The 23,255-nt window shown below is 46.4% G+C and overlaps 2 protein-coding genes across 13 annotated transcripts; one reads left to right on the top strand and one right to left on the bottom strand.

Moving 5' to 3' along the window:
* Nucleotides 1-853: 853 nt before the first annotated feature.
* Nucleotides 854-3,202, bottom strand: LOC128028648 (uncharacterized). Its single transcript, XM_052615919.1, has 2 exons — nucleotides 2,862-3,202; nucleotides 854-2,316 (listed from the first exon to the last, which is right to left on the bottom strand). The coding sequence occupies exons 1-2, from the start codon at nucleotides 3,100-3,102 to the stop codon at nucleotides 1,091-1,093; spliced, it is 1,467 nt and encodes a 488-aa protein (XP_052471879.1). The 5' UTR covers nucleotides 3,103-3,202; the 3' UTR covers nucleotides 854-1,090.
* A 43-nt stretch (nucleotides 3,203-3,245) lies between these two features.
* On the top strand, nucleotides 3,246-21,308 carry cep295 (centrosomal protein 295). 12 transcript variants are annotated; one of them, XM_052615909.1, is made up of 32 exons: nucleotides 3,333-3,587; nucleotides 4,008-4,208; nucleotides 4,633-4,757; nucleotides 4,855-4,948; nucleotides 5,031-5,144; nucleotides 5,293-5,433; nucleotides 7,430-7,471; nucleotides 8,407-8,548; nucleotides 8,666-8,815; nucleotides 8,901-9,131; nucleotides 9,257-9,348; nucleotides 9,897-10,064; nucleotides 10,407-10,474; nucleotides 10,560-10,737; nucleotides 10,805-11,029; nucleotides 11,217-11,370; nucleotides 11,626-11,781; nucleotides 11,866-12,006; nucleotides 12,498-12,526; nucleotides 13,119-13,215; nucleotides 13,297-13,467; nucleotides 13,546-13,647; nucleotides 17,267-17,361; nucleotides 18,158-18,425; nucleotides 18,557-18,637; nucleotides 18,746-19,092; nucleotides 19,736-19,885; nucleotides 19,957-20,008; nucleotides 20,083-20,226; nucleotides 20,703-20,793; nucleotides 20,876-20,975; nucleotides 21,149-21,308. In XM_052615909.1, the coding sequence occupies exons 1-32, from the start codon at nucleotides 3,492-3,494 to the stop codon at nucleotides 21,185-21,187; spliced, it is 4,284 nt and encodes a 1,427-aa protein (XP_052471869.1). In that variant the 5' UTR covers nucleotides 3,333-3,491; the 3' UTR covers nucleotides 21,188-21,308. The 12 variants fall into 12 exon arrangements, 10 of the variants coding, with proteins under 10 accessions (XP_052471873.1, XP_052471869.1, XP_052471872.1 ...); XM_052615912.1 differs by lacking the exon at nucleotides 7,430-7,471 and adding an exon at nucleotides 6,710-6,751; XM_052615911.1 differs by lacking the exon at nucleotides 7,430-7,471 and adding an exon at nucleotides 6,384-6,425.
* The last annotated feature ends 1,947 nt before the right edge of the window (nucleotides 21,309-23,255 follow it).

Raw genomic sequence — 23,255 nt, 5'->3', positions numbered from 1 at the left:
TCACTGGTTTGCACTCTATCTGCTATGTGCCTTAACTTTATTTGACATTTTATTATATGTCTTTTTTTACATGTCCTTATTGTATAGTTGTATCTTATATTTTACATTTGATCTGATCTCGATTTTTAGGCTCTACTGTTAAAGCATCGGGGGTCTGAGAGTAACGCAATTTCGATTCTCTGTATGTATGAACTGTACACGTGGAAGAACTTGACAATGAAGCAAACTGGACTTGACTTGACACACAAAGACTGTGCCCTACCCCTACCCATAACCCTCACAGGAAACTTTGTGCATTTGTACTGTCTTGAATTAATTAGCATTAATAATTGTCTATTTACTTTTTTTCCACTTATTGCATTATGTTCTTGATAATTAAAGCTTATACTATTACATGTAACACCTGTTGTATTTGCACAACAGTTACACTGAACTTCTAACTTTAATTGTTTTTCTATTAAACTTTTTACTTTCAATGTTCTTGATACTTTAAGGTTATACTTACATTTTACACCGGTTGTATTTGCACTACACTTGCACTGAACCTCTACATTTAATTGTTTTTCCATTTAACTCTAACTTCTCGCATTATCTGTTCTTGATACTTGAAGGTTAAGACTGTTGTTACACGTTACTCCTTTTGTGTTAGCTCTACAAGTGCACTGAAAGTATAAATTAAATAATTGTTTTTCTATTTAATTTTTTACTCATTGCCTTACATGTGGTCTTGATACTTGTTTACCTAATTATCTTTTGTTTTACACTGCATCTTTACCTGTTTTATATGCGTTACTGTAAACTACACATTTACGTCAGTGTGTTATGATGCACAAATAAAGCGATACAAAATTGATACATTTTGCTGTTTATTATTGTAACAGGTGGTATTATGCATAACACTAATAATGCAGGAAATGCATGTACATATTTACATGTGTGTGTATACAGTACATACACGTTAATATTTCTTATTTCTACATGCATGTGTATATATATACACATAGATATACACAGTACACAAACATTGATAAACACAAACTGATTTTTTTGGATGTGATTAATTGTGATCAAATGATTTGACAGCCATAGTTCATGGTTTCATGACAACGCTGGGGCACATATTAGTCAGGGCACAGCATACGGTCACTATCTTGTCCAGGAACGTGGTGTCTTCACCTTGACATGGGAGTACCATGCTGACGGGTACGATTCCATTCAGTATGGTGTACTTTGAGCGTACACATCCAATCACCTTCTCCACATGTTCCCTGAGGTGAGCTATCCGCCGTGTTTCCTCCACATCTTCTGCATCCAGCTGGCTGTGTCCTCTTGTGAATTCAGGTATTTTCACTTCTGCACACACGAGTCCAACACTCTCTCTGATGTCACATCCACGATCTGCCAACACCAAGTCTCCAGGTAAGAGTTTATTAAGAAGGCCACTATTCTCAGTCACATGTTTGTCACTGACATCACCTCCCCACCCTTGGGAGATGAAGGAGATAGAGCCTCGTGGTGTAATGCCAATGAGATACTTTAGGGTGTGCTGGTGTTTGTGGTGGGGAAATGTCTGTGCTCTAGCTTTGAGATTCGATGCTGTTTTAATGCGAATTTCAAAGCAGTCCACAATAACGGCTACTCGATTGCCAAAAGCCTCTACAAACTGATGTGGCATGGTGGCCTGTAAGCAATGTCTCTCCGGCCAGTGCACCAAGGGTTTGAGATGTCTAAACATTGTACCTATGGTCTCTCTGAATGTGGTGGACACAGTCTTTCGATCCACAGAGAAGAGGTACGCGATGTGCTGAATTGGGAGATTCAGCCTGAGGCGCATAAGTGTTGAAAGGAGCATTTGAAAAGGCGAGAGTTTTTGGCCAGTCTGTGGCCGGCAGGGAAGAAGCTGTGTCAGCACACCCATCAGAAGCGCAAGACACGGAAGCCCAGTGTAGTACTTCACCTTTGCATCATCATCTTTAAAAGAATCCTCATCCATTCTCTTCTGGGCGAGCTCTTCCTTCAGTCTCCTGTTCTCCTCCAACAAACGGTTAATTACATCACTCCTGCAGCTACAAAGATGGCATTCCTGCTGTTCTGCAATGTTGTTATTTGAGCCTGTGTCGTCCATTAGTGAGGCATCATCTGCTGTGGCAGCTACATGTAGTGGTGCAGGATAATCGTGATCCCCTGTGACAGCTCGCAGTCTCCTTGTACTCCGGTTAAACCGCCCTGAGTGCGTTGCTTTCACTTCTTCGTGTCCAAGATGCAACGATGGCACCCAGTCAGGATCAGACTCCAGCATTTCATAGGCTGGTTTGCCTAAAAATAAAAGATACAATTATGTAGTTATTCAGCCAGTTACCAGTGATTGTCAAGATTGTGGGTAAAGATGAGGCAAGGACTCAAACAGAAAGCAAAGGGCTTTATTGAATAATAAAGCAAAGCAAAAACAAATTAAAGAGCAGACACAAGAACACAAGAGCGTATGGTAAGGAAATGAGAATTCAACACACAGAGGAGAGCACACGCATGCTCACACAAAAACAATATACACCAGTGTTAGGGCTCTGTCACATAACCCTGACAATAATAAAGTTAAGCTAATAAAGTTTGCGGTGTAACAACAACTCCATTGGTAGTGGTAAAAAAAAAATACAACAACAAAAGTTAAACGTGTTTTGTTTAAATTAAATTAATGCATTTAGCAGACGCTTTTATCCAAAGCGACTTACAGTGCATTCAGGCTATCAATTTTTATATATCATGTGTTCCCGGGGAATGGAACCCCCAACCTTGCGCTTGCTTGCAGTGCTCTACCTGTTGAGCTACAGGAACACCTGTACAGCTACAGGTTTATAACTTACCTTTGTGAAAATGGCGTGAACAGACAAACTTGTGTCGGGAAATATTGTTGAAGGTGATGGTTTCCCTTCCTACTGCCGCTAACCAAGCCATCCGACGCCGCTTTGTTAACTCGGAGACCTGAGATCCAAAGTGCTGTTTCCAGGCGGGAAAGCTGAAAAATCGCACTCCGTTTGAAATTCTTTTTCCATGCCGGTCGTGAGTGCGAGTATGGCAGTTAATTACACAACAAGCTTTCACCATTGTAACGTATTGTTTAGCTGTACAAAGAAAAAAAAAAAAAAAAAAATTTCACTACAGTACATTCAGCAGCGTCCGTGTCCCCAAGTCCCAGAATGCATTGCGTTGCTGACGTCACGTTCTCAGACTCTATAAGGAAAGTTTTTTTTTTTTTTTTTTTTTGCATTAACTGTTGCACTTTATGTCGCTCGTACGAATTAATTTTTGCTGTATGTTTCGTAAATAAACATTTCAAGCCAAAAACGCTCGCCGTTCCGAGGGCGGTTTAAATAGCGGAAGTGACGCGGCTTTGAAGGAACCGTTGGAGTTTGTTGACAGGAGTCGATGAAACAGAAGCGTCTCGAGCAGTGAGAGCTGATTCTGTGACACAGCACGGCTCTGTGTGTGAAGAGATGAGGGGAAGAGTTAGTGTGAGGCTCAGTCCCAATGAGGAGGCGCAGCTGGAGAGAGAGGAGCTGCACCGGAGGAGGAAGCTTCGCCTGCAGCAGGTCAGAGAACAATAACACCGCGGTGTAGTAACGTTAACTGCTCCTCATGTGTTCAGTGTTTCAGAGACCGCTGCCTCGGTTTACACGCTCTTGTGTGACTAACGTACTTTATACACTTCTAAAGACGACTGCGACTGCGAGTGCGAGGCTAGAAGATGAAGATATCATGAACATAACGAAGCTTTGTTTATTATGAAAAGTACTGCAGTAATGTTACAGTTGCTGTTTATGAAATGTGCTCAGATGTGTAACTTAGCGCGTACAAGTATGTTATGTGCCAGAGTAATAAGGGACACATCCTTTGTAGCAGGCCGAGACTGTGCGGTGTGTTCTGTCTGTTTGACTCGGTGTGTGTTCTGTGTGTGTTCTGTGTGTGTGTGACTCTCTGTGTGTTCTGTGTCTGTGTGTGTGTGTGTGCAGGTGCGCGAGCAGGAGCGCTTCATCGCTCGGCAGGTGCGCACACAGGTGCAGGAGCGCAGACAGCAGCAGCTGCAGTCCCTCGCAGACTCTCTACAGCTCCAGTGGCAGCAGCAGCAGATGCTCAGACTACAGGCTTTATCCACACACTACCAGCACAGCCTGGGATCTGTGGGACACGGACACCGCAGCGCTCAGGAGAACGTGAGTGAGACCGGGGTCATCAGAGAGGGTTTGGTCTGTCTGGTTTAGTCTGGTACTTTAGAGGAACCGTTCACCCAAAAGTCCATGTTTCTTCCACGCTGCAGTCCATGTTTCTTCATCAGATCTGGAGAAATTCAGCATTGCATCAGTGTCTCATAAATGGATGCTCTGCAGTGAATGGGTGCCGTCAGAATGAGAGTCTGATAAAAACATCACAATAATCCACAGCACTCCAGTCCATCAGTGAACATCTGGAGAAGACAAAAGATGCATGTTTGTAAGAAACCAATAAGATTATAGTGATGTTTTTATCTGAAGGCACCCATTCACTGCAGATCACGGGTTTTCAGTGAGCTGTTTAAGCAGTGCTGTGTGTGCGTGTGTCTGTGTGCGTGCGTGCGTGCGTGTGTGTGTGCGTGTGCAGGAGCCGGATCTGCAGGCGCGGGCTCAGAGGACGGTGGAGAGGCAGGAGCGTGCGGAGGAGAGACATCGGGAGGCTCTGAGAGAGCTCAGCACACGCAGACATCAGGAAGAGCAGCAGCAGCGCCGGTCTGCACTCATCTCTCTTCATGATGGGAGTTTGACCAGGTAGATTGTGTTGGGACCCAGTTAGACGTGTGTAAGCTGTGACTGATTGTGTTAACAGGCAGGCTGAAGCGCGGAGGAAGGCTCTGCTGGAGGAGAAGAGGAGAGCGGAGAGAGTGGCCAGTCTTCCTCCTCCTCCTCCAGACCCAGTGGAGGTACAGTCTGCTCTCCTCCACACCATCAGCTGTGAGAGATCTCCACACACGCGTCATTACTGTGCTGTGTCCTCTCTCTCAGAGCATCGAGACGAAGACCCGTCCGCTGAGGTCAGCCGCAGCAGAGCGCTTCTCTCTCACACACTGTCACATGACCCAGACCGCTGTGGAGCGAGAGACGGACCCCGAGCCGCAGGTACAAGCACCAGAGAGCCCACACACGGGAAATATACTTCTGCTTTTATGTTCATATAGTTATTGATTGTCCTCAGGGTTTTTAACCCTGAAGCTGTTGAGTGTTTGCTCGTGCTGGTGTGGATCAGTGCTGTGGTTGTGTGTCTCAGCCGAGCGCTCGTCAGGCCGCGGCGCAGGAGATCCAGCGTCTGGAGGAGCTGAGGCGACAGGAAGCTCGTGACACACAGGAGCGGCTGGAGAAAGCTCGTCTGAGAGGAAACCACGCGCTGAGGACAGAGCAGCACACACAGGTCGAGCTCGCAGGACTCCGACACACCGCTCACACTCAGAGAGTTCAGTCATGTTTGAGTCATCCGAGATGTTTTCAGTTTTAGTTGACTAAATATCATAAGATTTTAGTTCATTAAATCTACAGTAAATTTAGTCGGTTAAAATCTAATGTTTTTACATTAGATGTGTTAAGCATTTCTATAACATTTCCAAACTCATTATATAGCTTTGATATTAAGGATTTATGAGGATAGACACAGATTTAACTGCAGTGATGCACAACATGCCTTACTGTTAAAATGAAATGAAGCATGGCCTCCTTTAAGAGAAAAACGAGTGGTTATATAGGCTAACTATGCACTCCAGCAACTTGTTTACCATGTTCTTCATCCTTTCAAGCAGACATTTCTATAAGTTTATATGAATCTTTAGTGCTACTCAAGTTTTTCAGTCAAGAGCAGTGAGTCTTGATTAACACCACTGACTCAGACAATAACAACTAAATTAGGCTGCTGTCTCTTTAAATCTGAATGTGTGACTCTTTTATTCTGCTGTTTACATTCACTGAAGACATCATCAACTGTGTTTACATCAATACTCATCAGAACGGACAATTCAACATCACGCTGTGTGTAATTCTGCTTTCATGAGAGGTGAAACAGTCCTCATGCTGTGAGACGTGTGTGTGTGTGTGTGTGTGTGTGTGTGCAGGAGCGTGTGCGTCTGCTCTGTGAGCTGGAGCGTCTGCAGCAGGCTGATCTGATGTGTGTGTGTGTGTGTGTGTGTGTGTGTGTGCAGGAGCGTGTCCGTCTGCTCTGTGAGCTGGAGCGTCTGCAGCAGGCTGATCTGATGTGTGTGTGTGTGTGTGTGTGTGCAGGAGCGTGAGCGTCTGCTCTGTGATCTGGAGCGTCTGCAGCAGGCTGATCTGATGTGTGTGTGTGTGTGTGTGTGTGTGTGTGTGTGTGTGCAGGAGCGTGAGCGTCTGCTCTGTGATCTGGAGCGTCTGCAGCAGGCTGATCTGATGTGTGTGTGTGTGCAGGAGCGTGTGCGTCTGCTCTGTGAGCTGGAGCGTCTGCAGCAGGCTGATCTGATGTGTGTGTGTGTGTGTGTGTGTGTGTGTGTGTGCAGGAGCGTGAGCGTCTGCTCTGTGAGCTGGAGCGTCTGCAGCAGGCTGATCTGATGTGTGTGTGTGTGTGTGTGTGTGTGCAGGAGCGTGTGCGTCTGCTCTGTGATCTGGAGCGTCTGCAGCAGGCTGATCTGATATGTGTGTGTGTGTGTGTGTGTGTGTGTGTGCAGGAGCGTGAGCGTCTGCTCTGTGATCTGGAGCGTCTGCAGCAGGCTGATCTGATGTGTGTGTGTGTGTGTGTGTGTGTGTGTGTGCAGGAGCGTGTGCGTCTGCTCTGTGAGCTGGAGCGTCTGCAGCAGGCTGATCTGATGTGTGTGTGTGTGTGTGTGTGTGTGTGTGTGTGTGTGCAGGAGCGTGTGCGTCTGCTCTGTGATCTGGAGCGTCTGCAGCAGGCTGATCTGATGTGTGTGTGTGTGTGTGTGTGTGTGTGTGCAGGAGCGTGAGCGTCTGCTCTGTGAGCTGGAGCGTCTGCAGCAGGCTGATCTGATGTGTGTGTGTGTGTGTGTGTGTGTGTGTGCAGGAGCGTGTGCGTCTGCTCTGTGATCTGGAGCGTCTGCAGCAGGCTGATCTGATGTGTGTGTGTGTGTGTGTGTGTGTGTGTGTGTGTGTGTGTGTGTGTGCAGGAGCGTGAGCGTCTGCTCTGTGAGCTGGAGCGTCTGCAGCAGGCTGATCTGGTGTGTGTGTGTGTGTGTGTGTGTGTGTGTGTGCAGGAGCGTGTGCGTCTGCTCTGTGATCTGGAGCGTCTGCAGCAGGCTGATCTGATGTGTGTGTGTGTGTGTGTGTGTGTGTGTGTGTGTGTGCAGGAGCGTGAGCGTCTGCTCTGTGAGCTGGAGCGTCTGCAGCAGGCTGATCTGATGTGTGTGTGTGTGTGTGTGTGTGTGTGTGTGCAGGAGCGTGAGCGTCTGCTCTGTGAGCTGGAGCGTCTGCAGCAGGCTGATGTGATGTGTGTGTGTGTGTGTGTGTGTGTGTGCAGGAGCGTGTGCGTCTGCTCTGTGAGCTGGAGCGTCTGCAGCAGGCTGATCTGATATGTGTGTGTGTGTGTGTGTGTGTGTGCAGGAGCGTGTGCGTCTGCTCTGTGAGCTGGAGCGTCTGCAGCAGGCTGATCTGATGTGTGTGTGTGTGTGTGTGTGTGTGTGTGTGTGTGCAGGAGCGTGTGCGTCTGCTCTGTGATCTGGAGCGTCTGCAGCAGGCTGATCTGATGTGTGTGTGTGTGTGTGTGCAGGAGCGTGAGCGTCTGCTCTGTGAGCTGGAGCGTCTGCAGCAGGCTGATCTGATGTGTGTGTGTGTGTGTGTGTGTGTGTGTGTGTGTGCAGGAGCGTGTGCGTCTGCTCTGTGAGCTGGAGCGTCTGCAGCAGGCTGATCTGATGTGTGTGTGTGTGTGTGTGTGTGTGTGTGTGTGTGTGCAGGAGCGTGTGCGTCTGCTCTGTGAGCTGGAGCGTCTGCAGCAGGCTGATCTGATGTGTGTGTGTGTGTGTGTGTGTGTGTGCAGGAGCGTGAGCGTCTGCTCTGTGAGCTGGAGCGTCTGCAGCAGGCTGATCTGATGTGTGTGTGTGTGTGTGTGTGTGTGTGTGTGTGTGTGCAGGAGCGTGTGCGTCTGCTCTGTGAGCTGGAGCGTCTGCAGCAGGCTGATCTGATGTGTGTGTGTGTGTGTGTGTGTGTGTGCAGGAGCGTGAGCGTCTGCTCTGTGAGCTGGAGCGTCTGCAGCAGGCTGATCTGATGTGTGTGTGTGTGTGTGTGTGTGTGTGTGTGCAGGAGCGTGTGCGTCTGCTCTGTGAGCTGGAGCGTCTGCAGCAGGCTGATCTGATGTGTGTGTGTGTGTGTGCAGGAGCGTGTGCGTCTGCTCTGTGAGCTGGAGCGTCTGCAGCAGGCTGATCTGATGCGCCGCAGACAGACGGTGAACAGTGTCCCAGCGCAGATCTTCCAGCCTCTCTACAGACAGCAGGAGCTGCAGGACGAGCATCAGCGGGAGCTGGAGATGGTGTTCCAGGACGTGTGCACGGAGGAGCGCAGTATGTTCTCCACCTCATCACACACACGTGCTCCTGGATGATGATCAGAGTGTGTGCTGCAGCGCTTGTGTTGAGTGATGTGATCTTAACCTGTCTCCATCATGTGAACTTCTCCAGAGGTCAAAGGTGACTTGGTGCTGCAGCTGGTGCCCGAACCTCTTCCTCCTCTGTCCACCTCTAGTCATGATGAGGAGCTGGACGTGACCCTTGACCCTGAATGTGCACCTGAAGAGGAGGAGCCAGAGACCCCGGGTGCTGAAACAGCTGGTGAGCAGCCAATCAGAGAGTGACGTGTCACCTGATGCGACCGCAGGTGAGATCTGAACTGTAGTGATGTTCTCTGTTTCTGCAGCGTCCTCGGCTGATCCAGGCAGACAGGCTCTGAGCAGACTACTGGAGCGCATCAGGAGACAGAGAGATCTCCGGAGCCGGCAGCTGACCACACACACACCACTGACCTCACCTGACCCTGACCCCGACACACAGGACGAGGCCTTGAGTGTGGAAACAGGATCTTTCAGCAGCCGGGAACAATCATCCGAGCAGGAGACGCCCAGCACACACACCACACACACACAGGACGGTGAGCATGCAGTGTTTCTACACCAAGATCCTAGCACACACGACCGTGCAGGAGCTGACCCTTTAACTGTGTGAACCGCTCCAGCGGCCGTGTGTTGTGATGTCTCCTCTGATCTGCTCCCTCAGCTCCTGATGTCAGTGATGAAGCGGTGCTGGCAGGAACAGTGCTGCGGCCGGACGAGGGCGAGAGGGGCGCACACATGGACCAGCAGACTCATGTGAGTTAGGACCGTCCCGTCTGCTCTGTGAGGATGATCACTGAGAGTGTGTTCCAGCGGCTGAGCTGTGATGAGACTCTACTCTTCCTGAAGTGCTTGTGATACACACATGTGCTCGATGAGGGTGTCTACACTTGACCTGAGCTCAGACCTCACGAGGACGAGATCACACTCACCAGACTAATGCTCATCTGAGTTTAAACCGATTCATCTGCTAGCTTTTAGCATCCGTTTAGAACAGGGTTCGTTGGAGAAACCTGGAAAAGTCATGGAATGACTTCAAAATGGCAATTTCCAGGCCTGGAAAAGTTTTCCCATAGTTCAACTAGCTATACTCCTGCAGCAATTTCCCTTATTTAAAAAGCTGCACGTGTTTGAGCAGATCATGTAGGTTAGAGGAGTAATAACTGATAATACTGGTTAAACGATGGTGCAGTTGCAGCTTGTACTTAATAATAATAATTGAATAATAATTGTAGACCGTATGAAGAGACTGCAGCGTAGCACCGATGTGTGTGTAATGTGATGTGTCTTTACGTCCTCGGCAGGTGGAGGCGCTGTTGAAGCAGCAGAAGGAGCAGCTGGCTCTGCTGGAGGAGCTGGAGGAGAAACGGCGTGAGCTCGAGCAGCGTTTGAGACACTCTCAGCAGACCAGCGCCACACTGCAGGAAGCTGCTCACCGGCAGAGCACTACACTTCCTGAACCGCCTGCAGAGGTGCGCTCCTTCACACCATGTGCTGTCAAACACACCTGATTCAGATAACCTGCTCCCTACACACTGTTCACTGCTGAAATCTGTTGAAGTGTACCTCAGCTCATGTGCACTGCACAGCATCTTCACACACACACACACACACACAGAAGTGTGACATCATATACCTCTGTGATGCTCATCGTTCTGTAAAAATGTGTGGATTTTCCTGTAAATTTGTACATTTGTGATAAATTCATTGATGCTGTGTAGTAATAGTGATTAAATGATGACAGGAAAGATCTTTTTAGATGAACTGTGTTTCTAGCCAACGGCGTGTGTGTGTGTGTGTGTGTGTGCGTTCAGGTGAAGTCTGACGTGACGCAGACTCAGAGACTGCATCAGTACCAGCAGAGGCTCCTGGAGCAGAACAGGTCTGACACACACACACACACACTGCTGCAGTAATACACCTGACCCAGTCTGTGTGTGAGCGTTTGCCTGCGCTCTTCTCTGCAGACTTCATAAGAAGTGTGTTGAAGAAGCTCGTCGACGGCTGGAGGAGTATCAGCACACTCTGAAGCTGCGACACACCATCAGCAGCACATCAGCAGCAGTGTCTGTTCCTCTGGAGACTCCATCTGCCCAGCGTCCTCTCAGCCCTGACGCTCGTGTGCTGCATCCTGCTGCGTCACAGGTGAGTGGAAACACGGTCCCTCCCCGTCCTGGTCACTCACTATCCTCACAGCTTCTGTTCTCCTCAGCAGACACACGCCTCTGGATCTGAAGCCAGCGCACCGCAGGATGGACCGGTCTGGTCAGGTCCTCCTCTTCCTCCGCCGTCTGTGGTTCTGGAGCTCCTGCGCAGCCGGCAGCAGCCTGCATCACGCTCCTCTGAGGTCAGTGGATCAGTGCGGGCCGAGCAGATGTGTGTGGAGACACAGAGACAGAGACACTTCCTGCAGGCTCTGATCACAGCAGACAGACAGGTGAACCTCAGCTCACCAAACACGGCACGTTTCTGCTGTATTTCCACATTCGAGAGGGTAAATGACCAGGAGGAAGAAATCCTGAAGTAATGAAGCAGGATTTTGATTGGGAAGCTGTGTTCAAGCCCCTGTGTTTTGATCTGTGCATCTCATTGAGTCCTTCAGTAAAGCGCTGTTCTTCTGACAGGGTTCAGCGTCGAGCTTCAGTGATGTTCAGACAGACCGGATCACTTTGAACACTTTGCTAAATGCCTTTGAGGACGCTAACGGCCACACCGAAACCCTGACGGCACCCAGCCAACGGGACGGAGCCACACACACCACCACAGTCCTCTCAAACGGTGAACTGAGTGTCTCTCTCACACACACACACACACACACCACCACAGTCCTCTCAAACGGTGAACTGAGAGTGTCACACACACACACACACACACACACACACACAGACCACAGTCCTCTCAAACGGTGAACTAAGAGTGTCTCACACACACACACACTTGCTCAGTCAAACACACAAAGTTGAAGTTGGGCTAAAACTGATTCTAAAAGCAGTAGACACATCCAGCTCATTATTGTGTGTTGATCTGTTGTAGGCTCTGTGTGTGATCCAGCCCCAGTGCATCGTGGGCGAGTGAAGCCCCCAGTGTCTCGTCCTCCCGCCCGTTTGGCCTTCTTACAGCAGATGGAGCAGCATGAACTCAGTGCTATACAGGAAGTGGACTCACCGGTCAACATCAGCCTGGACGCAGGTACACCAGCTCCAGCTCATGTCCTCGTTCAGCAGGTGTGTCTGACCTCATGTGACCTGTCTGCTCTGTGATTGGCTCCTGCAGAGCTGCAGTCCAGCAGCACGTCTCTGCCCGCCGTCTCCTCTGAAGACAGTCACAGCGGGAGTCAAAGGTCACAGGTCACGGGCAGGATCAGCCGCATGTCCTGGAGAGAAACGCTCCTGTGTGACGCCACAGCCTCAGCGAGTAAGAGCCACACATTCATCTGCTCCTGCTGGATTATCTCTGTGTGTGTGTGTGTGTGTGTGTGTGTGTGTGCAGAACAGAGCTGCACAGATACAGTGTGTTTGATAGAAATCCATCTCTTGTGTGTGTTTGTCCATCTGCTAAGCCTGCTTCCCTTTGTTACCTTTGCTAAGGCTGTCATGTGTTGCTGTTAGTTGCTTCTACATTATTTCAGGAGTGATTAAGATCTGGTTTAACGCTGAACTCATATTAATAATAATAATAATCTATAGTCACTGAGGACACAGGAAAAGCCCTGTGATGCCCTAAACCAGTGTTTGTTCTCTCCCAGTTCTTCTTGATGTGTTTGTTGGTGTGAAAACCTTTTAAATGTGCGCTGTCTGTCTGGTGGATCTCAACCACTGGGTGACTTCTCTGAGATGTCCTTCACTTGGGTGATTTAACATGCATGCAAAAAAGCTAAAACTCTTCTGGTGCTGTTCACTTCTTAGGTCCGTCCAGCGTGAATCAGCAGCAAGAGGTAAGACTGCTCAGTGTCTCTGATGATGATGTGCTGGTGTGACCCATGACCTCTCTGACGGCTCATCTGAGATCCACCGGTGTGAGGATCAGTGATGAAGACTAGCCAAATCTGAGCCTGCGTCAGTCACACCAGTGATTATGCTAGAGAAGCTGTGTGTGTGTTTGTATGTGTGGGGGTGTGTGTGTGTGTGTGTCTGTTTGTGTGTGTGTGTGTGCGTGTGCGCGAGCAATGATGATAGTGTCTTGTACCTAAAGTACATGTAACGCATGTATAATAATGAAGGTCTCTACACTTGAACTGAGCTCTCTGTGTGTGTGTGTGTGTGTGTGTGTGTGTGGTTCTGTCTGTGCATCTTTTGTTTGTATGTTAGTGTGTGTGTGTGTGTGTGTGTGTGTGTGTGTGTGTGTGTGTGTGTGTGTCTGAGCAATGATGATAGTCTTTTGTACCTAAAGTACATGTGAAAAACACATGTATAATAATGAAGGTCTCTACACTTGAACTGAGCTCAGTGTCTGTCTCTGTGTGTGTGTGTGTGTGTGTGTGATCACGATCACGCTGTGTAAATCGGTTCTCTGTGTGTGTTTGCTAGTGTTTGGGTGCTGTGGATCCAGACTACCTCTCGTCCACTACGATCTCGACAGGAAGCTACTCCACTAGTGACCGTGAGCCCAGTTATGTCACTTCAGGTGTTTAATCCTCATTCTCTCTCAGACTTTATTCTGGAAGCATGCGGATCAGTCCTGTACGAGTGTGTGTTTCTTTCTCAGAAGCGTCTCATCTCTGCACCGAGCCTGATGTGTGTGGCCTGTCACCCAAATCCAGTTCCTGTCACATGACCACTGACCAGACACAGGAAATGAGAGACTCTGTGCAGCAGATCATAGATAAATACAGCCAAGAGCTGAGGGCTTCTCTGAGCCACGCAGGAGCCAGCTCAGGTAAACATGTGATTGGTTTGTCATGTGAGGCGTGTGCAGGAAGCAGAGACGCTCACGTGTGCTGTGTGCTGTGTGCAGGAGCGTCTCAGTCCTGGTCCAGTGCGCTTCAGGAGGAGACGTCAGTGCAGGACGGAGACTCTCAGAGTACAGACACAGCACTGTCCAGCACAGAGCTCTCAGGTGACCTCTGACCTCCAGCTCCATCTGCTAGCATGCACCAGAGCTGATTTTTAAATATTCACTTCTTTGTACTTGCAGTAACACCACACCCAAACTGATGTGTTGAGTGACAGTGACACAAGTGTGCTGTACAGATGCATTTAGACATCATGTCTTCAGTCTGTGGATGTGGGGAGCAGTACAAATTAGTCTATAAACATGAACTCTTTTTCCAGGCCTGGCCTGAAGATGACCCTATAAACATTTTTACACACACACACACATATATAGGTGTATGTGTGTGTATATACAGTATTGTTCAAAATAATAGCAGTACAATGTGACTAACCAGAATAATCAAGGTTTTTCGTATATTTTTTTATTGATATGTGGCAAACAAGTTACCAGTAGGTTCAGTAGATTCTCAGGAAACAAATGAGACCCAGCATTCATGATATGCACGCTCTTAAGGCTGTGCAATTGGGCAATTAGTTGAATTAGTTGAAAGGGGTGTGTTCAAAAAAATAGCAGTGTGGCATTCAATCACTGAGGTCATCAATTTTGTGAAGAAACAGGTGTGAATCAGGTGGCCCCTATTTAAGGATGAAGCCAACACTTGTTGAACATGCATTTGAAAGCTGAGGAAAATGGGTCGTTCAAGACATTGTTCAGAAGAACAGCGTACTTTGATTAAAAAGTTGATTAGAGAGGGGAAAATCTATAAAGAGGTGCAAAAAATGATAGGCTGTTCAGCTAAAATGATCTCCAATGCCTTAAAATGGAGAGCAAAACCAGAGAGACGTGGAAGAAAACGGAAGACAACCATCAAAATGGATAGAAGAATAACCAGAATGGCAAAGGCTCAGCCAATGATCACCTCCAGGATGATCAAAGACAGTCTGGAGTTACCTGTAAGTACTGTGACAGTTAGAAGACGTCTGTGTGAAGCTAATCTATTTTCAAGAATCCCCCGCAAAGTCCCTCTGTTAAAAAAAAGGCATGTGCAGAAGAGGTTACAATTTGCCAAAGAACACATCAACTGGCCTAAAGAGAAATGGAGGAACATTTTGTGGACTGATGAGAGTAAAATTGTTCTTTTTGGGTCCAAGGGCCACAGGCAGTTTGTGAGACGACCCCCAAACTCTGAATTCAAGCCACAGTACACAGTGAAGACAGTGAAGCATGGAGGTGCAAGCATCATGATATGGGCATGTTTCTCCTACTATGGTGTTGGGCCTATTTATCGCATACCAGGGATCATGGATCAGTTTGCATATGTTAAAATACTTGAAGAGGTCATGTTGCCCTATGCTGAAGAGGACATGCCCTTGAAATGGTTGTTTCAACAAGACAATGACCCAAAACACACTAGTAAACGGGCAAAGTCTTGGTTCCAAACCAACAAAATTAATGTTATGGAGTGGCCAGCCCAATCTCCAGACCTTAATCCAATTGAGAACTTGTGGGGTGATATCAAAAATGCTGTTTCTGAAGCAAAACCAAGAAATGTGAATGAATTGTGGAATGTTGTTAAAGAATCATGGAGTGGAATAACAGCTGAGAGGTGCCACAAGTTGGTTGACTCCATGCCACACAGATGTCAAGCAGTTTTAAAAAACTGTGGTCATACAACTAAATATTAGTTCAGTGATTCACAGGATTGCTAAATCCCAGAAAAAAAAAATGTTTTTACAAAATAGTTTTGAGTTTGTACAGTCAAAGGTAGACACTGCTATTTTTTTGAACACACCCCTTTCAACTAATTGCCCAATTGCACAGCCTTAAGAGCGTGCATATCATGAATGCTGGGTCTTGTTTGTTTTCTGACAATCTACTGAACCTACTGGTAACTTGTTTGCCACGTAGCAATAAAAAATATACTAAAAACCTTGATTATTCTGGTTAGTCACATTGTACTGCTATTATTTTGAACAATACTGTGTATATATATATATATATATATATATATATGTGTATATGTATGTGTGTGTTTGGTATGCATGTATGTGTATATAAGTATATTAGTTTGACTCAAGGATTTGGTCAAGACCACGACAGGTAAACCCTTTTGTGAGTATTTTTTAGAGTACAGTGGGGATGATGCATCCCATCTTTTGTAATATGTCAGTGTGTCTATAAAATACAGCATTTAACCTCAAGATTGAACACGGCCAGTGCTCAGAATTGCAGACATGGGACAGTTTAACATGATTTGATGTCAGTATGCTGTATGTTAGAGAAATGATTCCTCCTGATCACTAGATGGCCCCGTGCTGAAGCTGTGCTGGAATGGCTGTCATAACACACACCACGTTTGAGCTGAATTCAGGGTTCCCGGGGGGTCTTAAAAAGCATTGAATTTATTAATTTGGAAATAATACCTTAAAAAGGCTTGAATTTTGATGTCTGGGTCTTAAATTGTGCTGTATGTAACTTCTCTGTATTATAATTTTCCTCAAAAGTTTCATTTGTCAGCCACGATTATTTTTATTAAATGACATAGTATAAATATAGAGTGGCGGAGCCAATAATTGAGAACGCAACGCAGCCCCTGGTCACAGCACACAATACTGTGAACACATGATGCCTTCAGTAAATGAAGATCACGTGCTACAGCAACACAACACAGAACTCAAGCAACAAGCGAAGGAGAAGCGCGAAAAATCAAAACATCTCAGCATTCCACAGGAAAGGTTGACTGACGCCGTTATATTTTTAACGTTTGATTTTACGTTAGCTAGCTACCAGTTTAATTCTGAGGTTATGGGGAAATGTAAATTTAATGAATCATGGCTGGATAAAAACTCTTTTCGTCATTGGTTAAAACCAGGGGACAGCAACATTTGAGGCTCTTTGCACCATATGCACAAAAAGGTTTCAGCTAGATACAAAGAGGAATGAAGGCATTAGAGTCTCATGCTAAGTCGTCCAAGCACATGAACGCTCTCAATGGACAAAAACAAACTCCTTCCATCGCCTGCGTGTTTCAACCAACTAGTGTTAGCCAGCTAGCTGCTAGCGCTGCAGACCCTTCAGCTATGACCACAACTAGAGTGGATCTACACACAGCTTTTGGGTCCACACCAACAATGAAAGCCGAGGTGTTGTGGACTCTTAACACAATCATCTGGCTGTCCTTGAGTGAAGAGCTCAGGAGTTGACTGTGTTTCTCAAGTTAATGTATTGTTGAGTTCTAATTGTCCATGTTTATTGTTCAGGGGTCTCTCAGTTCCCCATATTCCCAGCATGGAATTAGTAGCTAGCTAATGTTAAAAAACAACTCCACATTGTTCGGCAAACTTTCTTGTGGCCTATTGAAACTTATTTTCACACCTGCTCGGCTTATCTTTTACCACATTCCACATTTGAAAAATAAATGAACACAAGTTGAAGGATTTTGTTTTTCTTTGCTGTTAGGTACGTGAAATGGGTATTATTTTTTTTATATATAAATGGTCTGAAAAAGGTCTTTAAAAGACTTGAATTTTAGAAACCTGTAGGAACCCTGTGAATATGCTAAAGCATTGCAGGGAGATAGCATAGGTCAGTTTTTGCCGTAATCTTCATCAAATCCGTCATCATGCAGATGTGCTGAAGCTGGCTGTGTGTGTCTGTGCTGATGACTCCTCTCTTTCTCCAGGTGTGTTCCAGCCGCTGCAGCCCCAGCCAGACATCGACTCTTCCTCTTCATCATCTGCAGGTGCAGTGCGAGCTGATGCGAGCGCTGGAGCACAGGTACCGTGTGTGTGTGTGTGTGTGTCTGACCCTGTGCACGGAGCACTGTTTAGAGAACCAGCTCATGTTGTATGTGCTATACATGGTTCGAGACGCTCACAGAAACCTCTCCTGCTTCATTCTGATCAGAAACAGAGAAACAAAACTATCTCAACACCGTGAATAATGAGAGGGTGATTTAACATACAGTTTCATGTTATTAAAGATCATCATGTTATATGCAGAGTCTGGTCATCTCAGGAAAGTGATCTGGTGTAAAATAAAGACTTGATGAGAAGGAGATGAGTGTTATAACCAGGATCACTGACCGCTGACGTTCATCACCCAGGTCTTTACTAGTGCTTCATCAGTCTGAAGGGCAGGAGCAGGAAGACCGGCACTTATCATTTAAAGACAACAGCCTATAATGATGAATTATTTAAAAACCTATATAGTGATAACACAAATAATGCATTGAATCTTTTATAAATGTTAAGATTTAGTTTAAAGACACATTAAGTCTTGACTAACTCCGACTCTCTGCTGTGGTTCAGTTAGTCTGAATCTCTTCACGTCTGATGATTGGGTCTTAAACACTGTCAAAGACTCGCGTCAGGGTTTAACAGATTCCTGAAAGCGTATACGTGCACGTTTGGTGATCTTAGACACACATCGTTTCTCCAGACTGTGAATGGATTATGTACAGAAGTCTCTCCCTGTAGAGCACAGCTGAGTAGAGCGCCTGCGCTGGCTCCTCTAACAGGAAGTGATGCTGCATCTGGTCAGTTCTGACTCTGTTCCCGCTCCTCTCTGTCAGGACTGGAGCGAGGCTATGAACCGGATCCTGCAGCACCTCTCGGATCAGTTATCCATCAGACGGAGCGAGCAGGAGCCTGGTGACCAGCGCTCGTCTGTGGGGCAGGACCGGACCGCTCACGTCCAGAGCACACACTCCAGATACACCTCTCCTGAGCCGTCTGTGGTCAGTCAGTTGATCGGGAGAGCGTCAGATATGGGTTCATCTCAGGTGTTTGACCAGAGCAGTGTCCTCACCCATGGACCGGAGGAACTGACCCTGAGCACAGGTGATGATGATGGGATTCTGTGTGTGCGTGTGTGTGTGTGTGTGTGTGTGAGAGAGACTGATCTGACTGTGTGTGTGTGTGTGTGAGAGAGAGAGAGAGAGAGACTGCTCTGACTGTGTGTGTGTGTCCAGCTGCAGGTCCAGCGCTTTGCTTCGCTCCGGTCAGGTCATCGCTCCAGCCGTCAGTGTCACAGATGTCTGATGATCCACAGGGTAAACACACACACACTCCTGCTGGTGTTACGCTCTAACAGTGTGTGGAGGATCTGCTCTAGCTCTGGTGTTCAGTGGAGCTGAAGTGTGTTGTCTTCTGTGTTGTAGATGATGCTTCAGATCTGTTTCTTCCTCTTCCGTCTGAAGTCACTGCCAATGAGACGGCAGACTGTTCGAGGGCTGTGTGTGTGCCGCTGGAAGCAGAAGTGTGTGAGACAGATCAATCCCTGCAGTATCTCCGAGTCGAGCCGCTGCTTCAGTCTCAGCCGGATCTGCAGATCTCCATGGATGTGCTCTCTCTTACCCACGAGTCCCTCTGTGACACGGACGCTGTGGCTCCACCCACCGCTGCAGACACGAGCCTCATGCCACGCTCCCCTCTCAAGACCTCTCTACAGGAAGTGACCTCAGAGCCCGAGCCGCTGCTCCTGACCGAGCTCTTGGAGCGAGCACAGGTAGAGTCTGACACACACCTGCTTCTGTGAGAAGTATGAACACACACCCATACGGCTCCTAAACCAGTTCAAGTCTTACGACATATAGACTTCAATCTGAAACCACTTAAATTATTAATATCATGTGACCATAGACATTGTCTGGTATTAATTTTATTTGTGCAGGTCTTATTTGAGCTTAAATCCGGTAAACCGAGTGTGAGCGAGCCATTGGAGTTTGTTCTTGTGCATCACACACACAAACACACACACGCTTTGAGCTCTCAGCACAAATGAAATGTATTGATCAAATACAGCAGTTGTCTCTACAGAAGACTTGAATTAAACTGCTCTATTCATATAGATCTCTTTTATGATCTCTTTGAATTGAAGCATCTTGAAAGTTAGCATTTTTTATTATTATTCCTCATTCGATGGCAGTTCATGAGAACCAGTGTTGTGTGTGTGTGTGCGCGCTAGTGTTTTCCAGAATATGCTGAATACAGCTAGAGATGCATACAGGTTTAGAAAGACATGAGTGATTTCCAGTGTTGTCTGAACTGTGCTGAACCAAACCGTCAGTAACAGGAGTGGATCACGCAGGTGTATCTGATGATGCTCTCCAGAGTTGGGTTCAGATCACATGACTGTGGTTGTGTCTCAGGCGGCGGGAGACGTGAAGGGCATCCTGGAGGAGTCCACCATCTCCTTCATCAGTCTGCCAGAGTCAACCCTGCAGGACCCTGAGCTCTCCCTCACACAGACTCCAGACACAGGAAGTGCTGCGCGGGAGGAGGAGCGCGACGGCCGTGAGGTGAGGGGGTGTGTGTGTGTGTGTGTGTGTGTCTCGCATCGCTCAGATCTAACGAGCCCCGTCTCCTGCAGGGTGAATCACCGAGCCGGTCAGATGGGTCCGAGGCGGTGTTCCCTGGAACTGGTGGGTGAGCGCTGCTCTCGACTCACTCAGGTGTGTTTGTGGGGCTGAGTGTCACCTGACTGTGTGTGTTTCAGTGATGCTGCTGGAGTTCCAGAGCTCTTCTGCTCCTCAGCAGCGCCGGAGGGATCGTCTCGCTCAGAGATCAGCGCTCAGAGCCGCACAGATCAAAGAGAGAGCGTCCAGAGCCGGCGCACGCACCCATCCCAAACCACACACAGGTGACCGGAGTCCTGACGCAGCCACAGCAGAGATCTTCTCTGATTCTTGCAGATTATAATTGTTTTGCCTTTAGACAGTATTTGGTTTGTTAAGGGTGTTGATTTTAGACTGTTTTTTTGTGAATTAAGGTTTAATTCTTTCATTAAATCAGTAAATTCAGTTACAGACACTTTTGGGCTGTTAATCAAATTAAATCAGTGGCCACAAAATCTCTGCACTGCAAAGAAGCTGTGTCTAAAGTGCCTTGAATGTGTTGACACTGTATAAACAATGATTAGAGTTCAAGTTTGAATATTTGGTTATGGGATTCATATATAAAGAGTGTTAACTTGCACATGAAAGTAAAGTGTCAGTCGTTGGTGGTAAATCAAATGAAGAAGTCAGAGAGTAAGCATATTCCCTATTGTTAAAGTGTCTAGAGTGTAATTGTAGACGATAGCTAAGCTGAATACACACGTGTCACACACTCTTCCAGCTGAGCGACTGAAGAGTGTGTCTGAGGTGCGGATCAGCTCTGATGAACACCGACGCCGTGAGGAGGAGGAGATGTACGACCGCACACACAGGTACCTGCACACGACTGCCATCAACAGACTCTAGATCCCTCTGGCTTCAGGTCTAAAGGTTTACAACTGAACTTCCTTTCAGATTGTACAATCAGTTAGAGGAAGTCAAACAGAAGAAGGAGGTGCGGAGCCGTCAGGAATCATACGCTAAGAACCGTGAGAAGGCCAGAGACTTCCAGAAGGTGAGACACGAGCAGGACACTCACACATCAATTATTCCTGCAGCTGATTCAGGTTTCTCACACACTTCACATCTGCCTCACGAGGATCTTTTCATGTCTGTGCTTGTGGGCTGAATGATGACTGAAGATCTGGACACGATGAGATGTGATGTGTGTCTCTCTATCTCTTGCAGAAGACTCTGGAGAAACTGAGGGCCAAACTGAACCGCTGAGGTGTTTGCAGATCCATTGCTGCTGTTTGTCATTAGTCTCAATCAGATTTTAAAGTGCCAAGCAGTTTTATTTTTCTGTGTCTGTTTGTTGTGTATCTAAAAGTAAAATGTTTTAATTTAATCGAGTTGTCAGTGTAATTGTGAATAATACACTCCTTTTTGTCTTCCTGTATTCCTCTGTAATCGTCAGTCTGCAGTAAACGTCAGTCTAAAGAAGATTTGATTAGATCTGTCACTAGTCATTCAGGACTGTACCTCATGTGCCTGACCGAGTCCTGGATCAGACCAGAGGACACTGCTGTGTTAGATCGTCTCACACAGGTCGCCACTAAACATACTGCTTTTAGATCTCAGTGGAAGCACCAGTCTAATGGCTTTGGGCTGAAATATTTATAAGGGTCAAGCAACAAATATTGAAAGTTTGGAAAACCTACTTTTTCAGGGTCATCTTTGAGGGTTTCTCTGATTTTCACAAAGTTTGGCTCATGTCATGTGTAGATCATGCTGGCAAAAAGTTTAGGAACTAAAGTTGATTAATCAAACCATTCTCAAGTGATGTGCAAACATATTTGACATAGAAAATGCAAAAAAGAACATGAGGCTGTATCTCCGCGATGTTTTAACATCTTGAGACCAAACTTGTTGTGTTATAACCATGATTTAAGCCTACCTACACAGTTTCTCATAGCGCCACCTAGTGATCAAGAGATGTGAAACGTATATTTTAGCAGTGTCCGCTCCTTGTCTTCCAGGCCAGCTCAAACACCCCTTCTGCCCGTTGGTTATCTGATGTTAACGGTGAACATTGTTCCAAGCTCAGGGCTGCTGAAAACAGTGTGGCACAAATCAAAATATCCTCCCGACCTTAATGTGTATCACTCACTCCTCTCTTCCTTCTCTGCTAATGTCTCCACTGATAAAAGGACATACTATCATAACAAAATTAAGGATTCGTCTTACTCTTGCATGTTCATTAAAACATTTTCCTCGCTCCTTTATCCCCCCTGCCTCCATCAACTCTGACAGCCTGTCGACTCTGTGCACTGATGGTTTTTATTGTATTAAATAAATAATGTGAAAAAGTTGTCAATTTTCCACACTACAATCTGTCATGCACATCTTTCCAGCAGAAACTCCTTCATATCATTCTCTTTTCCCATCATCCTACTACTTGCCCGCTTGATCCTATTCAATCTCATCTTCTTCAAGCCATTTCTCCTGCAGTTATACCTGCACTCACTCACATCATCAACACTTCCCTCCACACTGGTGTTTTCCTTCAGCATTTAAACAGGCTCGTACAACCCCAGGGCCAAAAGATCATCAGATTTTAACACAAGTCCTGCAAGTTCACAAAGAAAATTGAATCCAACAAGTGAGAAAAAAATACATACTTTGTCTATTTTCAGAGATGTTTTCAATCAGTGGGATGGCAGTTTACTTGAAGAACCAAGATCTGTCAAAGTCAGATTATGTTTGTGGAAGTGAATCATGGCACAAACAAGCTGTTGCTAGAAAAGATTACAAGAACATCTCTAAATAATTTTGACTCCACAGATGTACAAATGGAGGAAATTAAATTCAAGTTTATTTGTATAGCGCTTTTTACGATACAAATCATTGCAAAGCAACTTTACAGAAAATCAAACTTCTACAATATTTAGTAGTAGCTTTATAATATTTAAGACGTAATCAAACAGACGTTGAACATTATTAACAGCAATCATTATATGATGCAGTCACGCTTGTGGCAATATTAGTTAGTTCTGTTGTTGATTCAGGGTTAGCATCATCTGAGGTCCTCTGAGGGTCAGCATCATCTCTTCTCAGGTGTTCTGGATCCAGACTGGAGCTTGTGTAAATCCTAGTTACCACGGGATGAAGATCCAGAAGAAACAGAAACACATAGAGACATCATTAGCGTAGCTGCTGATCCAACAAAGTAAAATTAGTTTAACCCAAGCTAATGAATAAAAAGGCACATTTGATCAGATGCAACTAGACTCACAGTTTAAGAGATACATTATTTGAATGCTTGGTGAAAGAGGTGTGTTTTTAATCTAGATTT

The sequence above is a fragment of the Carassius gibelio genome, chromosome A15 (genome assembly GCF_023724105.1).
Source record: "Carassius gibelio isolate Cgi1373 ecotype wild population from Czech Republic chromosome A15, carGib1.2-hapl.c, whole genome shotgun sequence".
NCBI classification, from domain to species: domain Eukaryota; kingdom Metazoa; phylum Chordata; class Actinopteri; order Cypriniformes; family Cyprinidae; genus Carassius; species Carassius gibelio.
Note: the sequence above shows the minus strand (reverse complement) of the source record. Positions and strands in the feature narration are given on the sequence as shown.

What these genes read in the sequence shown, in the direction of transcription:
- LOC128028648 (XM_052615919.1), bottom strand. Translation starts at nt 3,102, where the DNA reads ATGGTGAAAGCTTGTTGTGTAATTAACTGCCATACTCGCACTCACGAC. An exon ending in TTCACGCCATTTTCACAAAG is followed by an intron (nt 2,317 to 2,861) that starts GTAAGTTATAAA and finishes TTTTATTTTTAG; the next exon opens with GCAAACCAGCCTATGAAATG.
- cep295 (XM_052615908.1), top strand. Translation starts at nt 3,492, where the DNA reads ATGAGGGGAAGAGTTAGTGTGAGGCTCAGTCCCAATGAGGAGGCGCAG. An exon ending in ACCGCAGCGCTCAGGAGAAC is followed by an intron (nt 4,209 to 4,632) that starts GTGAGTGAGACC and finishes GTGCGTGTGCAG; the next exon opens with GAGCCGGATCTGCAGGCGCG. An exon ending in GGAACTGACCCTGAGCACAG is followed by an intron (nt 18,426 to 18,556) that starts GTGATGATGATG and finishes GTGTGTGTCCAG; the next exon opens with CTGCAGGTCCAGCGCTTTGC.